The sequence below is a fragment of the Antedon bifida genome, chromosome 1 (genome assembly GCF_963402885.1).
Source record: "Antedon bifida chromosome 1, ecAntBifi1.1, whole genome shotgun sequence".
Taxonomy (NCBI): domain Eukaryota; kingdom Metazoa; phylum Echinodermata; class Crinoidea; order Comatulida; family Antedonidae; genus Antedon; species Antedon bifida.
The window spans coordinates 21,929,702-21,950,540 of NC_136226.1; the positions used below are offsets into that span (position 1 = coordinate 21,929,702).

The 20,839-nt window shown below is 32.1% G+C and overlaps 2 protein-coding genes and 1 long non-coding RNA gene across 3 annotated transcripts in view; 1 reads left to right on the forward strand and 2 right to left on the reverse strand.

The window, feature by feature from the left end:
- Nucleotides 1-20,839, reverse strand: part of LOC144845837 (uncharacterized) — a 339,583-nt gene that overhangs the window by 312,980 nt on the left and 5,764 nt on the right. The window lies entirely within an intron of this gene.
- On the forward strand, nucleotides 3,040-12,228 carry LOC144845969 (uncharacterized). Its single transcript, XR_013612614.1, has 4 exons — nucleotides 3,040-3,089; nucleotides 7,895-8,038; nucleotides 9,271-9,415; nucleotides 9,746-12,228. It is a non-coding gene; the product is annotated as an uncharacterized LOC144845969 (long non-coding RNA).
- On the reverse strand, nucleotides 12,281-20,424 carry LOC144845703 (uncharacterized). The gene is made up of 8 exons (XM_078703134.1): nucleotides 20,238-20,424; nucleotides 19,129-19,227; nucleotides 17,234-17,295; nucleotides 16,354-16,993; nucleotides 15,360-15,424; nucleotides 14,526-14,658; nucleotides 14,292-14,332; nucleotides 12,281-14,136 (listed from the first exon to the last, which is right to left on the reverse strand). Exons 1-8 carry the CDS (start codon nucleotides 20,372-20,374, stop codon nucleotides 13,898-13,900), a joined length of 1,416 nt encoding a protein of 471 aa, XP_078559260.1. The 5' UTR covers nucleotides 20,375-20,424; the 3' UTR covers nucleotides 12,281-13,897.

A 20,839-nucleotide genomic window follows, 5' to 3' on the forward strand; every position in this document is an offset into this window, starting at 1 on the left:
GTGTAGGTCTGTTTATTTTGACGGCTAATGCCCACTTGGATACTGCAATTTACCGCCTCAACAATTGCAGGTAACTAGGGATTACACGAGAAACCTGTCGACGTATCGCAAACGAGCGCGTTTAACGTGACGACATTGTACATTTTAAACATTCCATGATACTGTGAACAGTGCCTAGTTTGTTGCAATACACATCAATTGTGCTGACGAAATCACATTGCCAACGTTACCAGCGGCAATTGTCAGTTATATAGACGTTAACTATCGCACGACTTTTCATTAAGAAAGCTGAAAGCGCTCTCTGTTTCAACAGATCTGTGTATTTGCTAATTGAAGGTAGATATTCTTCCAGATGCGATAGTCACATTAATACCATTTCTTTAGTTTGGAAGAGTACAGTCAAAACAAAAACGTAAGTAAAATTAACAGACTGTTAATTATGAATTTGGTGTGTTGTGGCCATTATGTTTGAACGATTCTCTCCAGGGAATGATTTAGTTATATTTATATTTACTGCAATATGTAATTGAGATCAACTTTCCTCTCTGTTACACACATCGATATTTGTTTTCAAACGCGATTAACAACAGAAAATAACTTTTAAAAATATGTTTGACATATATGATAGATGGTCAGAATTCAACGCATGGGCAGTTATCTAATATATGGTGACTAATTTCGACATGATTTAAGTTTACTCTGTAGTTTGTTTATATGTAAAATACATATTTACGTAATTATTACTGTACTTAATGTCCATTCGCCGGTGATCCCCTAGTCTAAATATTTGAGTTTTAATGTTTTACAGATTCAAATTCTAAAATTGGAATTTTGAAACTAGACAACCCACAGGAACCGATAAAACTAACAATACATCTTGATAGTTTTACACTTTATTTTGCGATTGTTTAAATTTTTGTAAACCTATAAAACATTCTAAAAAGTAACATGGGTAAGGTACATTCAAATTTAATATCGAGAAATGGTACCACACCAATATGGTATAATTTTTAGTATTATCTATCAAATTAATATTTTAGATATGTGCTATATTTTACTTAAGAGTACAACAAAATTAGTATTATCGATTTTATTATATGAATAACACGTATTAGGGGTGAAAACAACGATTTATGAGAACATTATGCATTATTATTTGTAGTAGAACCCTAATTCCTGAGATAAAAATACTAGTGTTGTCGATGTGGGTGTGCGCCTTTTAAAGTGGATTTAATCAATACCGGTACTTATTTTAAGAAGCAAGCTTCCTTTCAGCAAGTGTCAACAAAATAACAAAAGATATGAATAATAGATTGATATTCGATACACATTATCAAATATTACTGTTGACAAGCACAGCAATTCAAATTATCAACTATATCGTAATTTTTAAATATCAAGTGTCATCATTAACAAACATACTTGACTTTGAATAAGTTACATCATTATGACTTTTCTTTATTACGAACCGTGTGCATGCAATTGAAATATATTTTCTAATGTTTATAGTTATCACTTCATTATAATTCTTACCATTACTACCATTTTCATCATAATAGAACAATTAATGTCAAAGTTCAAATATTGCAACTTAAATTTAAAATAAAATAATAACTACATGATTGAATCTGTAAAATTCTTTAGTGATACTATCAATATTATCCTATTGAACCATTTTATAAATATGACTGTAGAATTCATATCCGCAAATATGTCTAGCTTAATAATGTGTCCTACTGCTTTGCATTCATTTTTGTGTGACACTCGTTGTGGGATCTCCTCCAACCTTGATGTAAGATGACAGTAACGTGGTTGATATATAAGACATATTACTTCCGAATATATTAAAATTATTAAATATGACGAAGCGTGCATAGAACGTTGCTCCTAGGTGTTCCAAATATTTTAACATACATTTTTTTTTTTTAAATATAGACATGTTCTGATGAACACTTATAAAAGGCACTTTATTGCTTTTCTTGTACACGTTTTAGACGCTGTTCTTTGTAAAGTTATTTTACTTATATATTCTTCTTATTAAATTACCCTTAGGTGTTATTATAAAAATAACCATTTCAAGCTCACAATCATATATTTTTGTTCGCATCATTACTTGAGATGACCTGACGAAAATATCTAGAACAGTTAATTAAGTCAATTGACGTAAAAAACAAACACAATAGAACGTTGGATTTATTGTTTTATGTATGTATTACAAACAATGGGCCATTGCTGCATCGCATATTTATTAAACGCATGGCGTTCAAAATGTCAAGCATGATTGCATGGGTTTATCATGTATCGCAACAACAAATTTCTTCGATTCACTTCGTATTATTGATCTTATCGGTATTTACGAGTTTTAAACACCAGAAAAGTAGTATAAACTTACTTTAAAATATCATATATATATAGCAGAAGGTTCCGGGTTCGAATCTCGATTTTTTAAAGATTGAAATATTGGTAATCTTTTTCTAATGTTTATACTTACTTCATTATTGTACGCACGCGCACCAGAGATCAAATTGATACGCACTCGATCATCTTTCAGTATTTTACTACTCCCAGAATGTTAAGAGTCGCTAGCCAATTAATGTTCTATTCCCAATGTGTTTATATATATATATAAAGTATCTCTCCGGAGATCCCGCTTTGTGCGTATCAATTTGATCTCTGAAGGAATAGTGCTGTTCCGCCGTACCACGCCGAGAATGTTAAAGAGTCAATATCAAATCGGGTTTGAACAATACCATGAAAGCCCCAGTGGTCTAATGGTTAGGACATCTGCATATCAAGCAGAAGGTTCCGAGTTCAAATCTTTCTCATTCTCACAGATTTCCTCATCTTATCGTTTCAAATTAATTAATTAAATTTCAGTATAACATTAGGCACAGAACATTCATTCATTATCTCATAAACTATACTTCACATCATTTGTATTTCTGTTTTCAGTATTACATAATTTTAGTGTGATACCGGTATTTCTATGCAAATTATATAAAAATAACATGATAACGTCTCTATGGAAATATATTTCAGGAATTCTCGGTTGACGTGAAACAAAAGACGAAAGATACTAAAGAGTACAGGTAAATTGTTATGATTGATAGCTTGTAATCATTGTTTAAAATTGATTGAACAGTTGTAAAGTGGTGTAACGTAATTATCATCGACCGTTATGATGTCATCTAGTACTAAGGCGTAATTCTGATATTTATTATAATAAACGGGTTTTAGACGAGAGAAAAATAATAATTGTGTAAATCACATTCACACACTTTTGTTTTAGCCATTGATTTACTGGTAAAATATTGATACATTCCATATTTTCATGTCAAATGAACGGAGTTAATCAATTCTTCGATAATTGGGCGCATGCTGTATTTAATGTAGGGGTCAATATAGCATCAAAGCAATTCAGTTTTAATCATGGTGGGGTTGAGGTGCTCGATGCAATTTACATTTTAAAAATCACCAGTGAAGTAGAAATTGAGATCATTGGTAATCTGATTGAGGTGAAGTCCAACACCATACTGCATTTCCTTTCACCTTTATACTTTCAACTTTAATATAGAGTTTAAAATAAAAATACAAAATTGCTATAGAGTGGTTCCACTCATCAGTCATTTTCAATAGAAAAAAAAAAAAGATTTTGAACCTTTAGGGCGAAGACTGATTTTTCTTTGATGTTACAAACACGCTATCGTGTACAGAAATGCTACACATATTTCAAAATTAAGCTACTTACATAACGCATTATGTTTTGCAAATGTTGTTATTTTAATTTGTGTTCATTGATACAGTCATGGAAGAATTCACTCTTCTCTGATACAGTGTACGCTTTTTTAAAATTAATTTTTCTTTGTAGGCCTAATTTGTTTTGTACATGTAGCCTATTTCTTTATTTTCCTCATTTGTTTTTTTATCATTACAGTGTATGTCATTTGTGAAAAAAAATCCCGAAATTGACTGACAGATTTACGAGTAGTAGGCCTATAAGTTCGCTTAGATCAGGTGCTACCACAAGCTTGACGACTACACGTACCAATGACTGGTGCAAATGTATGTGATGTCACGCGAGATATATGTAACAAAAACGTAATATCTTTTTATGCGCAATTATTCAACAATAATTATGAGTTGTAGGCCTACCTCATGCAAATGCACATTTTTAATTTAGTGGGTGCGATCGCACCGTGCTCTTGCATCCGCCCAAGAATGTGATCGAAACTTTATACAGACATTATCGGGATCAGTTTTTACAAACAAATGAATACAAACGCATTTTATTTTACAGTAATTGTTCATGAAAGCAACTAACTCGGGTAAATAAATAATGCCTAAATGGGTCTTTAGAAAGTTATGTGATACAGCGGTTTTGGTAAAAGCAATGCAGTAAAACAGTTTGTGAAAAACCCTCTATTTTGGGCAAAAATAATTATCTAACTCAACTTAATCATAGGCCTAATGGTTTCAATTGCTGGTACAATTAAGTACGGAAAGTATGAACCCACATTATGATGCTGTTTAACAAATTTTCAGCTATTAAAAATAATTATCGTACACTGGAGAGAGAGTATTCATTATATTATGCACTGGTGTTTAGTGACGGAACAACGTCATGACGTTAATTTCATTTCGTATACATCTATACTTTAGTGCACATCAACTGTACCCGATTCGAGCAGTAAACAATAGTCACGAAAATAAATTATGACGATTGCAATGTTGTCAAAAGAAAGGCAACCTTATTTTTTCAAAAATTACCTAATCTTAGGTTATATACATATGTATGGTTTTTGACAAAGTATATTACAGCCAAATAGCCTTGATAATTCGCCGCCTTTATGTTTAGTGACTTGGAAAAACCTAAAGTGAGAACCATTAACAATAACTGCACAATCTGGTTCACACGAGACGTAACAGCCTTCAGTTCACAGTTATTAAAAACAGCGTAATTAAACGACAGCTGACTATGTTCTTGGATAGTTTAAACAGGTACAAGCAAGCAAGAACACCCCCCCCCCCCCACCCACATTTTCTGAAAATCGACCAAATTAATTAATAATCACTGGCAGGCTTTCAATTCGTTTGTTTATTCGTTTACTATTGCTGTGTTGTTCAGAACTGTAGGCTTTTGTGGTAGGAAGTGCATCGCTATTTTTCGTAACCCTGAATATCTAAAATCAAAGCTAAAAGCATCTTTTCTCACCGTGTTTTTTTGTTGTGTCAAGATTCAGTGTCTGAACAATATAAGTTTCCGTCATTTAAATCTATCGGTCGGGTTGTTAATATTTAGTATATTGTAACAATGAGTGGATGGATATTAGAATGTCTTTGACTTGTACAGGTTATTCGTCAATGTTCGTTTACTCCGATCCATTTTAGGAATGGCAAAATGAGGACGGCTTAGAAAATTGTTAAAAGATCGTTTACAAAGACAAACATGACAAATTAATCTGATAAGACATAACCACCTCCTTGCAAACAATTTTAAGACAAAAACCACAGGTTATTTGAATTAATCCCACTACTAATTCCTGATTTATTATCATTTTGCATACATGATATAGAAATCATAATAAGTTCTAATTTTATAAATGCATCACTGAAACATCGCAAAAATTTATTGCCACATTGCAATATCTTTCACACAGCGGTAAGTGTTAATTCTTGAGTGAAATATGAATTGTTTAGGTGAAATGTACCTAAAAGTGCATTGCACAACCTGATAGTATTTAGTAGGTAACATGATCGATTCAGAACTATTAGGAATCATTCAAAATGGATAAAACTAAAAATGATCAATGATGAAATATTCTACTTTATTTCTAATATATGATTATTGTTAACTTTTGAATTAATATTACCTCAACCTCCACGTCTTTCTAACTAAGTTGACACATTCATTTTTTATATTTAATAATAAAAAAGGATGCAGCAGATTGTAATTATTGTTGCATATTTTTTTAATTATTAGCCAAATACGATATAATTTCATGAAAATCGATTTTCTTGCATTTTGACCTGTGACACCATGATGTATGTTAGACACGACAACATGTCTACACTCATTTCCAATGCATACACTATAATACACATTTACCTCATTGTCTTTCAGAACGTCTTTATCTACTTTATTTATTTTTGTTTATGTATTACAATATATTAATAAATTATTGTAATGTTAAGTTCATGGTACCAGTATATATCCCGCCTGGAAAGATGTAGGCCTGCGTTATAAGCCATTTCAAATTATTATTTTTCTTTAAATTTAGAGTGAAAGCATTTCAGAGGAGCAACGCTTCTTCATTGGAAATATCTTATCTCGATTTTATTTTAAAAGCATAATTATAACATTCTCAATTGCAGCTATATTTATTAGACGATGTCAATAAAATGAATGGAATTTTAATATGCTAACTATTAAAACGAACTAAATGCAACAATTATATAACCTGCTAGTTTTTAGGCAGGTTAGTGTCGTGCACTTTTACCAAAAGATTCAATCATCATCGTCAGTGAAGGATTTATACAAATAATATATAATTATTGAAGATCAATCTCTTGTTAAAACAATGACAGTTTCTTCGAGTAGGCATATGTATAAACGAATTCAGATATAAACGCTTTGAATTTCTTTTAAAATGAAATTTACTTAAAAAACCCAACTATAATCTAACGCTCTGTCTTCTATCAAACTAGTTTGACAACAAAAATGTGATGTGACCAAATATGATTTGTAATAATATTACTTCAACATGTCCATATAGGCAAATGAAAGTGTAGGCAGAGCTTGGTAATCATGGCCGGTGACAAAAGCCATTGGAGAAAGGCCGGGTGGTTAAAGGCTAAGTGGCAGTGGGTCGGGTGGCAAAAGGTCAGATGGCAATCTCGAACCTAATAACATATCTGATCACATGCACCCCTTTTCTTACTTGGTCATCGTGAATGAGGTTGATATTATACAACACTCAATTTCCGAATGCTCGATACCGATTGATCAGTATTTACATGCTTGATACCAGATTACATTTCGTAATAAATAATTTATATTATCATCCTAATTGTTAGAATACCTGATGTTATAAGCACTAAATACTGTAATCATTTTAATTATGTATAACATTATCATTCAGATGAGCAACACTGATTGGAATTAGTTTAATACGCGAGCTTTGCCGTTTATACTTTGTGATATAATTCCAAGGTGAAGTGTTGCAACTCATAATATAATTTGTTTCTGAAGATATGTATAAATCTTTGCAACGGTCTTAATTGTACATTGTTGAATTGGCATAATAACAGCGTAGGGGAGATACTAGCGGTACCCCTTTACATTCATTTACGTTATGTATTCGTAATGTCGCAGAAATAGCATTAACATCATTGTAAATCAATAGTCAATTCTATCAATTCCATCAGGAAACTCGTTAATTGAATACGAAAATTACCATTATTACTAACAATCGTGATATCTATCGTATGTTTGTTTCGTTTTAATCTTAAATTACACACTTTAATAAACTGAAACAATAAATCACAATACACATTGTTTCTCTATTGAAGAGCAAATTATTGTGACTGTATCAGTAAGTAAAGTGGTACTTACTTCAGTATCGGTCAATAGTATTTGTTATATTTTATGTACACTTTGTGTACGCATTTTGCACGCTTCATCGTGGTGTTTTCATGAATAGACTAAATTTGTTGCTAACTATATTAAATGAAGTCATTCAATTAGAAAAACTAATTATCCGGTTTAAGTAATTCATTTGGTTATTATTTAAACACACACGAACACATTCAATTGTCATTGTGTCTTTAGTGTAGAAAGATTAATTATTCTAATAATTGTTTATTTTTCTAAATATTTTTCTATGTAATAAAGAAGAACAATGGTGATGCGGTTGAGTATAGTTACACTGTTTGTTGTGATGCTACTGACCTCGTGCTTTGCCAGACCAAATGGATGCCCACCACAAGGTTGTAGAATCAGATCACGCCAACGCTGGGGTAAACGGGACAATACTAATAGGCAAGTAATAATCCTAATTTCTAGTAGCATAATAGTAGTGACTATAAAGGTTATACACTGTATCAATAACAGTAAAAACAAACTTCAATAAAAATAGCGAAAGGATAATGGATCCATACTGTACTATATTGACACAATGGATTGGTTGCCGTTTTAAAGAGTTTTATTACAATCATTTCATTCATTTTTATCTCACAAGGCAACAAGTAAATTCATACAATAGTGTTAATTTTTACTCAGAGCCAATCAAACTAGACCAGATGTAAATGTTAGACCTACCGTTCTTAATTCTCTGGTCGGGCATGTAGAAAGGAGGGACACCGATTCCTCTCCCTTCTACTTTTCCTCTGTCTTGTTCCTGCAATTTTTCATACACAATTATTTTGCTCAAATGAAGTTATAGGACTACCTTGTTTTCTTATGTCATATCCCCAATATATGTTGCAGTTTATAATTGTAAACGCCTCTTATGAAACATATATTGACCACTCTGTGTTTGATACCTCTAAGTGTATTGTTTTATCTTGCTTAGTGTGTGCTTTATTTTTATTTTCTGATTACCATTAGGCCTAATTCGTGTCTGTGAAGAAAAAGAAAGGTATCAAGTGGTTTAGAAAAATAACGATAGATTAAACTTTGCTGTGCTAACCGGATCAATTTGGATCAAATTAGTTAATTAATATGGTGGCATTGCAAATAATTATTAGGCCTATTCAATCAAATCATTTACTTGAGCAGTTTATGCGTTTACTCAAGCCTTAGTAATTGTTTTGGAAACTGTCTTATTCTTATGTAGATATCTCATGCATGATTTTGGTTGATGGCATTCATTATAAACTGAGAAATTAGTATCATGATATTAATAATGATAATAATTGGTGCTATTTTAAAATGACGGTATACCTTTGTTTCCGTTTTATTAACAACCAGTCAAATTGTCCTATTAATTGATATTCTAACTATGTTAGGTATAAACACTGCCTCTCCCTACCAACGACAAGCATAATTTTTCAGTAAGTACATTTGGTACGGAAATCACTTTCTTTAAATCCTGTTTGGTCGAGATCTCGCACGTGAAATTGCTTCTCACATCACATTTATCCATAAAAAACCACACTCGACTTTATTTATAATTTCCATAAGTTTTTTTTCTTATTATAAAAGCTATTGTTTATCATCGAATGTGTTATACCTCTGAATAATTTGATACTCTTATTTGTCATTATACACAGCTTTGCTACAGAAAAGAGACTGGAATCGGCACCTAGTTGGATTGGAAATTTATCTAAAAATAAAAATGAAGCTCGAAAAGTGTCACCTTGGATGCTCACTGTATTTGAACACAATAATTTAAAGAAAACAGCATATACTGAATAGGTAAATACATTTTGTACACATCCAAAGTCATATCAGTGTTTATCAAGACCCTTATTGGTTTCTCTTCAGCTACCAGCCATAGGTGGCAATTAACATATGTGACGCAATGCCATTATAATATTGTTTGTTTTATCGGATGGAAAATAATATGAATAAAGTAAGTTGAGTTGTTATATTCAACCGTCTATCTTATGTGATGTTGAGGAAACATGAACATGCTTCTTTGAATGGCTGTCATAATAACAACAGTTAAAACATTATACAACAATGATAATATAGGCCTAAATTTGTGTTATAATTTGTCAATACTAATTATGTTTTCTTTTGTAGGATACCACGATTAATCAACAATTCATTTGACTTTACGGATTATCAATTTTAAACCGATATGCAGGATATAACAAAAATTAAACGTTAATCAAGATCAAAGTATGGATAAAATGCCAATATTTATGTCACATTACTGTATATAATCAGCCTTTTTTAGCTGCAGCTACTTGTCAATTCATGCTCATGGTAAATATCCTTACCTAGATTGGCAGCGTGGTATAGGCTACCAAGACTAATTTATAGCACTGTACTTCTAATTCACGCTGATAAGTCCATACCTGTTTACAATTGTCAAAACAAATATGAATGTATTTATTTGTATATAATAATACAAACTAGTAAAGATAGGAGAACAAATTAGTTATATTGTATTTTTTCGAATACAAAAGTTAATACATCCAACTATATATTTGCCTATATCATAAACATGTTTGCTTGATGCAACTACTTTATAGTTCTAAATACGAACACATTAAGGTGTTTGTATAGTGTATAACCATATACGTAAAACATAGCTGTGACTCACGGGTTCGCCCACCGTCATTCCCCCTCCCACACCGACAGAACATGACACACCATGTTAAATGCAGCGCGCCTCGTCATTACGATTTCCTCTGTATTCGGGTGTAATTACTAAAACCATCGTCAACTCAAATCAATTTTTATAATTCAAAACGTTCTGATCAATCGAATAAATCAAAATCACCTTATTATACGTTTACATGGTGTAGACTCCTTAATCCTATGGACAATATTATTATAATATCCTATAATGATACAAGAGTTAAACGTGGCCAGGAGCATAGATATATTACTATCATCTGTTACAAGCAGAATCAATCTAAATTCGCAGTGCGAATATTGTCTTGAAACAGGTCTGTTCAAAGATTGCTATAACAGAAATCGAACCATGAAAATGCATTAAAAATCATGGTCAGTAGTTCATTATCGGAAAATAAAATGACCTAAACAACCAGTAGACAACTCATGAGAGACGAATCGTGAGATACACGATATGCGACATTATGTTATACATTTAGAAAGTATACCAACATGAATTAGTTGCCTTCAAATAACATTCGTAAATGCAGTATATAGTACTGAAGCAAGTAGTACTAACTATAGTATCCATAAAAATAAATTTAATAAATGATGTTTTAGTAATGAAAATGCAACAGATTATGAATATATTTTCAGTGAATGATGTTAGCATTATTATTATTAACAATTAAAACGTCATTGGATGGATAATTTCCTAAAATGTTCAATTGAATAAGAATGGTATCGTTTTATTGTACTGTTAACTTTATTCATATTGCACTAGAAACTGTTATTCATTCATTTTGTCTTAGGCCTAAATGCTTTTAGCAAGTCAATGAATATTTAGAATACGAAATATCGACGGTTGGTCAAACGTTTGACAAGCGATACACTGGAGTCAATTCTGAGTAAGAACATAAACGAATATTCTTATTCTGTTTTATAGTCAGTAATTGGTATATTCTTGTAATCACTTTCTTAGATAGCATCAGATGTTTTTGTTTTGTAATTAAATTGACATGTATCTGTTTTTAAACATGTTTTGTCATCAGGGCCTTTGCTTTTTAAAATGTCAATGTGCGTTGTGCTTAATCGATGTATAAAACGGTGAATTTAACTTAGTAGTATGATACTTATATTTATTATAGCACTAAAACGTAAGTTTCAAATCATCTAATACAGTATTAAATAATTTTTGTCCCAAACGTAAAATAAAACATATCGATTTTGTAACATTAACGTAAATATGCCTTTGTTCGGTTTCTGTTTGTGACTGAGTAACGACAGCAAATGAAGTTGCGATTTTTCAATTTCTAATGATTCATTTATGATGTTTATTTAGTGAAGTCACTTACAATGTGTTTTATATAAATGAATATATAATTCTTCTGTGTCAACATTCAAGTTCAGTGTCATTATTCTCTGGGGTTTTAAACCATTAGGCATTACCGCAACACGTTTATAAAATACATTAATAAGGATATCAAACGGTATTTCTATGCAACTGTTTAAAATTACAAACATGTATTGCCTACACTATTGGATTTAGTAAATAATTTATATATAATCCATTTATTCAATTTTTTACGGCAATGCATATTAAATAATAATTAAGCTTATTCGTGCAGATCAGATGAAAACAAAGGGGTATTAAACTGAACAAGAAACTGAATTGTACCATTTATTGTAGTAATAATTATAATAATCAAACATTAAAAATAATAACATTATGAATGCATTATTTGTTTTATGTTGTTGTAAAGGGCATAATCCCTAATTCTGTATTTAGTTTATCATGGCGTTTGAATAGGCTATAGACCGCGCCGCATTTATACAGACGATCAGTAACGGTCAACACAAATATAGAATCTGTTATTCTGTATTTATTTCTTATGACCGATTACACAAAACGGATAGATACAGATTCTACGTGGTACGATACGCGCATTTCTGCTTGCTTACCGTTACCGCTCCTCTTATCTGTGTAAATTGGCCTTACAGTAGGTCTACACAATAATAATATAATACATGACACACTCACTTTACTAATAAGACCAGACCTCCATAATTCTTCAACGGATTCATTTTTAAAACATTTACATTTTCAAATTTTGCAACTTACCACACCAAAAAGCCGAATTGGAATATTAAAATTGTTTAGTAATTAATTTTAAAGATTATAATATATTAATTGAGGTTAACGAACCGAGTTTAATTTTAATCTTTAATTTTCATTGACACTCAATGACACTTTCAAATTCTTATTAAGATTAAAACATTATCACATACCGATGTTTTATAAGAAAAACATAGTACACTTAAACTTGAACAATATAAATGTAATTACTTACTTCAATTATTAATTGAATTCAAGTGTATAGTAAAATAAATATACGATTTTGTGTCTAAAAGCAGTCGACGTTCGTAGAAAATGTCTCGAGTATCTATTATATTTAAAGTATTGTCTAAAAAGAAAATGTTTTGTACTATAACATTGTATGTGTTGATTAATTCGGTTTACAATATTAAGTTCAAATAGTGTTTTTGACCAGTTCACCACCAATTCAACTTATTAAAAAAAAATTATATTATTCTAATAATATACTTATATACCTATCTATTTTATTCGAGTTAAGACTAATCCATTATGTGTATTTGGTTCTGTAAAGTAAATTTCCCGCACTCATGGTAGCAACAAAAAGAACACATGTTAAATTTGTATTTCAAATTAGAATTTGAAAGAAAACACAGCAGTAAACAAAGTACTTAATTCCAATAACATTGCTCCCACGCTGCTGTATAGATCGATATACAGTACTATATATACAGTTAATCATAGAACCTGAATTTATGATATTATCATCAATTATTATTATCATTAATTTCTTTCTTTTGTGATATATCATTTTCAAATTCATGTTCGTTGAAAAAACGGTTTATTTTGGTGTTACATTTTTTCTCTTATTTATTTATACAAAATTATTTCAAAATGCTGGTAGCTATAACAGCTGTCACTATACTATATATCCATTATATCCCGCTCTGTGAATAAAATACTGAAAGATGAGGGCGTATCAATTTGATCTCTGGTGCGCGTGCGTAGTAGTAGAACAATTACCATGAAATACCCATATCAAGAAAAAGGTTCCGGGTTCGAATCTCGGTTTCGTTTTCTCATTCTCACAGATTTCCTCATCTTTATCGTTTCAAATTAATTAATTAATTAAATTTCAGTATTTCAGTATATCACCGGGCGGTTTAGAATTTATTCTGTGCCTTGATGTTTATATTATATAAAAAAGTATATCTTCGGAGATCCCACCTTTCCTGGTGAAATACTGAAGTGTAATTAATTAATTAATTTGAAACGATAAAGATGAGGAAATCTGTGAGAATGAGAAAACGAAACCGAGATTCGAACCCGGAACCTTTTTCTTGATATGGAGATGTCCTAAGCATTAGACTACTGGGGATTTCATGGTAATTGTTCAAACTCGATTGCATAGCGACTCTTCGTTTCAAATTAATTAATAAATGTTCAGTATATCACCGGGCGGTTTAGAATTAGTGTTCTTTGCCTGTTTATATATATGTATGATCAATCACATAATTTTACGAACTATCAGTTGAATAATTTGATCCACTACTGCTTGTGTCCTGATGTTCTGATGACGTAGGTCTTGTGCTTGGTATTAAGTAACCTTCACCTCCTGATATTATATATTCGGGATTATAGATGCCTGATGGCTTATTATCAATTATTTCTATATAATGCCCATCTTCACCAATAGAATCGTAAACTGGTTCATTGTTGAACGTTGCGAATCCTGGTCGTGGTGGTGGTTGAGGCCCTGCAGTATAATAATAGACTGATTCACTCAGATTTCGTTTTCTATAATTTCAGCGATATTTATTACTTATACTCAATGTATATTATAAAGGTAATATATTACAGTAGGTAAGTCAAACAAGTATAAATATTTATTAATTTTAATTGATCACTTACCATTCGAAGAAATAGGAACTTTTCTCTCCATACTAAATGTTCTAAAACAGTAAAGAATAAATACAGTATGCTTAATTATTATAAGAAAATAAAGTACACTGTACAAAAATACGGTATATAATAGTCGAAATTAAAAGAATCTAACGTATTATAGAAAAAGTTTGGATTAGATCTGTATATATGCACATTCGACCATATAATGCAAGTTAGATATCTGATGATTGGTACACATACCTTGATTGTACTTTTGTCCTTTTCATGCAATATACTGTCAATACAACTAGACAGAGGAATGTGGTGGCGCCCGCACCGGCTGCAATACCACTTTTAATTGGTGGTGTCCTCTTTGAAATAGTTTCCACATCGGCTGTTGATAAAGATACCGGTAATTGTCATTAAACGTTTTTAAGCTCGAATCCAACTTTTCTAGACCAGAATTTTCCGTAGATTACGAATCGATCAGGATAGGAAGCATTTTTGAGGTATTAGGGTCAAAGTTCAAAATTGACAAATTACAATTGTATTATTATTAGGCCTATATGCATTAAAACCAATTTATTGAAGCACAATTTGGTCTTTTATTACATTGCTGTGCTATATATAGATATTTATTCAGTCTCCTTAAGAACAATCCTTTGCGACTAAGGGTCAGATGACAATATTAACCAATCATGGAATTTACCTAAAACCAAATAAAAACACTTATCATACAATTTGATTATATATATATGTGTGTGTGTGTCTTAATGCTGTGTGTGATTTAGGCTAATTTCACTACAAGCATGTGTATGCAATAGATTCTGTTGACTAACAATAGAACAGCAACGCCAAATACAAATCTCCATTGAGATCCAGCCACTGATACCCACAGCATTGTCATTTTTTTCAGTAATTTGCCTTTGGATTTATATATATATATACAGACAAACAAACACACGCGATCGACTACATATACCTCCTTGGCGGAGGTAAATAATAGTAATAATAACAATAATAATAATTATTATTATCATGTTATTATCATGACAATTGCTATCGATACCGGTACTATAAAATAATAGTTATTACCTATGCACGTTCCGTTTGCAGGCCGACAATCTTCATTAGGTTTACAATGTATTCCTTCATTACATCTGTAAATAAACGAATGTCAACTCATTCTTGAACTCATTTTAAGAAATACCGTATTTATTCGAATAAACGCCCCATTTACTAATAATATCCTGTAATAAACGCCCCATTTACTAATAATATCCTGTAATAAACGCCCCATTTACTAATAATATCCTGTAATAAACGCCCCATTTACTAATAATATCCTGTAATAAACGCCCCATTTACTAATAATATCCTGTAATAAACGCCCCATTTACTAATAATACCCTGTAATAAACGCCCCATTTACTAATAATATCCTGTAATAAACGCCCCATGTACTAATAATATCCTGTAATAAACGCCCCATACACACTATTGCATTTCTATTTCTAGTAGAATTCATTGATTGACAAGATCCACAATTTACCAAGAATGTTGATACAATTTTTACTTATCACTTCTTAATATAATTGTGTTGTATTTTTAGTCGCGTGGACGCGACTCTATAGTTCACTATGTCGGTCGGTCGGTCTGTATGTCGGTCCGGTATCACTATGCATTGTAGCACGCGACTTAATGGCTGTTGGCCTTGTTTTATATCTAAGATGGTATTTATTTGATTATATATGTTACCATAATATTACATGCCAAATAAATAAACGCCTCACCCGAATAAACACCTCCCTCTCGAAAAATACCCCCACCCAACTACCCCTAAAAAAGTTTATTCGAATAAATACGGTATTGCAGTAAATTATTACATCTATATCATGTAATTGCCGATTTATGATGTACCGCGCGGTGCAGTTATATTATATATCATTATTATAAACGTAATAGTTAATTTGATTAAATTATAATTCACTATCTATATCTAAACTAAAGCAGGACTACATAATTTAAGAAGAAGGTCCATAAATAATTTAAATTAATGAATAAAATCAATCTAAACAGAATACGATACCTCATACCCTGCCAGTCACCAGCACAATGACATGCCCCTGTTATGTGGTCACACGTACTATTATTTGGACAGTTGCACTTCTGAAAACATTGGTTCCCGAAAAACCCACTTTCACAAGGTTCGTTGCATAATGTTCCTGTCCAGCCTTGTGTGCATATGCAACGTCCGTCTGTATGCAAACAAGTAGAATTATTTTCACATTCACAGTAATTTTTACAGTTTTTTCCAAAGGTTCCTACTTCACATGGTTCTGTGCAATAAATCCCTGTCCATCCAGGTCCGCATAAGCAGAAGTCACTGCTAGAATCACAGCACGAAATTTCACCACATACGTCACTTGGTGGACAAAAACTACAGAAGTCTGGGTTACCCTTTTGTTTTTCCGAACAAAGTTCACCTTCAAGTTTTGGAGGACAAATGCAACTACCGTTGATATGATCGCAGTAGCTGTCTGTGTGGCAATCAGGGCATGTCAATAAGCATCCACCACCATATAATCCTTCCGTACAGGTACGCTCACAAAATTCACCGGTATAACCATCAGGGCATGTGCATGATCCGTTGATAGGGTTACATGTGGCACCATTTTGACATTCACAGTTACCAAGACAATTAAGTCCAAACATATTCTCCGGACATTCTACCAATGGAAGAAGAAATCAAGAGAAGTAAAATATGATGCATAAATGATAGATTAGATCAACAGTTTTCAGTATTTCACATTGTAATGGGCTTTTGTGATCCGAAACAGATCGGCCACTATTATTATTATTATTGATGATGGTGTGGTGGTGGTGGTGTTGATGATGGTGTGGTGATGATGATGATAATGAATCATTATAATAAACATTATTATGGCAATGGATATCATAACCCTTACCTTCATAACAGTCAGTACCAGTATATCCGGGACAACAGTTGATTTGTAATAAAGACGTATCACTATCGAATACAAAAATCAAGTCTTTTTATCTATGTCACTGTGCAAGATTCATGAATTCATTTGATTATATTTAGTTTGAATTCACCGTTTATCGCTATACTGTACTTTAATCTATATAAACGATTTCACAGACGCATTCAGAAGGTACATATCTCAATTTGCTCTAATGAAACATTTTACAAAAAATAACAGGAAGTACGACATTTGGCCCTCGACCCCATTTCAAAATATTGCATATATAATTAAATTAAAATGTCTATATAGACTTTTTTCTGCCCTCAAATGACTCCGATACAGGTTTCTAATAGCCAACATAGGACTGTTTAGTAAATCTCAAAATCACACCTGTATCACTCACCTTAAAAGTATGCAAATTAGTAGTACAAGTTGAAATATGCTCCCATGACCCAATTTCTCAATTTTGCATAAATGATGCAATTAAAATGTCTGTACAGACATACATGACTTGGATACAGGTTTTCTATAGCCAGCATAAGACCGTTTAGTAATTCCCAAAATCACACCTTTATCACGCACCTCGAAAATATGCAAATTAGTGTTACAGGTTACATGAAATATGTAATTTATGGGGTGAAATTACAACATTCCCATATTTTCAACCGCTAATGTTTAGAGAGATGATTTTTCACAGAATGTACATATTTGTATTTTCTGTAATAAAAAAAATGACAAAAAGTACAACATTGGCCCCCATTTCTCAATATTTGCATTTATGTAACTAAAATGTCTGTAGAGATTTAGTTTTTGCCTCAAATGAATTGATGAATAGGCCTACTATTTTCCAAAAGCCAGAATAGGACCGCTTTGTAATTCACAAAATCACACCCCTGCCACGTATCTCGAAAGTATGCAAATTAGTAGTACAAGTTACAAATTACAACGATAATGATATGGCAACTTTCACCCGTTGTACTACTAATATGCATACTTTGGAGGCGAGTATGAGAATAATACTAAACAGTCCTACGCTGGCTATCAGAAACTTATATCCGAGTCATTTGAGGCGAAAACAAAGTCTTTACAGACATTTATTTGCATTATATTTAAATATTGAGAAATATGGTCATATGTTTGATTAGAGCAAATTAAATAAATACATACATTCTGAATAAGGCTTTAAAAAAATCCACTCTCATAGCATTAATGGGTTTCGATATAGTATGTGAACATGTGATTCCCCCCTCATCCTTATTTGCATATTTCATGTAATTTGTACCACTAATCTGCATACTTTTGAGGTGTGCAATCAAGATGTGATTTTGGGAATTACAAAGTATAACGACTATGGGAAACCTCTATACGAGTCATTTGAGGCCAAAACAAAGTCTCTACACAGACATTTTAGTCACATTCTGTATGCAAACATTGAGAAATGGGGTCAAGGGTCAGATGTTGTACCTCCATTTTTTCGTAAAATGTTTCATTAGAGCAAATAGAAATATGTACATTCTAAACTCGTCTTTGAAAAAAATCAACTCTCTAGCCTAATATTATGTGAACCTGTAATTTCACCCTCTAATTTTCATATTTCATGTAACTTGTACTACTAATTTGCATACTTTCCAGGCGAGTGATTCAGGTGAAATTTTGAGATTTACTTAACAGTCTTATTATATCCTATTAGAAACATGTATCCGAGTCATTATTTTGAGGGCAGACATTTTAATTTTATTATATTTATATACAATATTGAGAAATGGGGTCGAGGGTCAAATGTCGTACTTCCGGTCATTGTTTTGTAAAATGTTTCATTAGGGCAAATAGAAATATGTACGTTCTGAATACGTCTGTGAAAACAAAAATAAACGTACCTTTCCGGATGAACAAATTCACACAATCTACCATCAAAATGTAAATCACAATTGTTCGAATATAAGATGAATGCTTCACAGTTGGACAACATATCTAACCTATACACATTATCAAGATGTTAATACTTTTTCTTTACGGGTATCAAACTATTCGTATAATGCTCAGGCAACATTGAATTTACCTTGCGCTCAACCCACATGTGTCACACTGTATTGCTCTTTTCAAAAACGTCAGCTTCCCAATCGATCGATATACCAGGGTTCAAGTTTTAAACCTGATTCTCAGTGCTGTATTTCAACAATGTTGTCCAGTATTAGGCTTATCATATTATTTTATTATAATTTATTTATTTAATCACACCAGATCAGACTAGTTTTAGGATTTCTAAAACAATACCATCAAAACCTGTAGCCTTATGAGATGTCCTTAATACAACACGGACAGTACTTTCCTATGATTCTGGAAAAATGTTATACAATACCGAGAACCGTTTTCATAGTGGATTGTTTAGAGGGGTAGGTGTAAGTAATCAGGTCCTATGGTTGGGCCTTTTTCCATTAGCAGACACGATACTACAGGGTTAAGTCGATGGACATTATACCGTGAAAATGGGATGCATGTTGCATTAAACCAATTACAGTAATTACAGTTTCTTTAATAACCAAACGATTGATAACACTAAGCACTACTTTATAGCATCAATCTATTTCAAAGTCTTGTATTGAGTAAAATAATGACATTGATTGAATTGAAATATATATTTATACTGGGCGACCTCTTCAGTCAAAGACTGGTCTCCCAGAGGGCCCAGTTGGTGATCAGTGGCTGTGATGTACTAATACACCGGGGTAACCCCCTACTCGTCTCGAAAGATGTACTAGGTTCTTTAAAGTGCACACGAGCTAGATGTGTACACTGGACCTACGGTTTATAGTCCGTATCCGAGAAGACTCGTTCTACCACCAGAACCATGGAGTGAGTGAGCCTCGAACCCCTGCCGATGTTATGGCTACGTAATTACGGTTCCACTGTCTTAACCGCGTTCCACTGTCTTAACATTCACTACTTACACAAACCTATTATAAACATAATAACATTTCTTACTAACCTTACTGTAGTACATACATTGTCATTATTATCGGTTATGTTTCCACAAACCACATCATCATTTATACTTAGACCTAGTAACAAAATGAATAAAATAACACAAAAAAGCCATGATTTTCCGCGATAGATGTCACCCATCTTTCCAATGATTTAGCAACAGATCAGGGGCAGTCAATGTCTTCCTTATTGTTATTTAACTAGTATGACTACATACATACATTGCTTCAACTTCTAATAGTATGACGTAAAGGTGTTTATCTGGTATCGGTTTGAGTCATTTCCATTATACTTTTCCATATGTACCTATCTAAATATTAAATCAAACATTTGAGATTGAAATCCATAAAAAAAATATATAGCCTATATAGATTTTTTAATGAGTCTACTGTAAAAGAAAAATACGAATAACTATCTTGAGTATATGATTATTAGTGGTTGCTATAAAACAATACAATTCTTTGTAGGTCACCAAAATAAGTATACAGTAGACCTACTCCGGATGTCATTGTGGTCAGCATTGAAATTTAATCCTGCGCCAAAATGACGGTTTTCAAATCAATTATATATCCGTTTGCCATGTCCTGCCTAGCTACATAATATAAA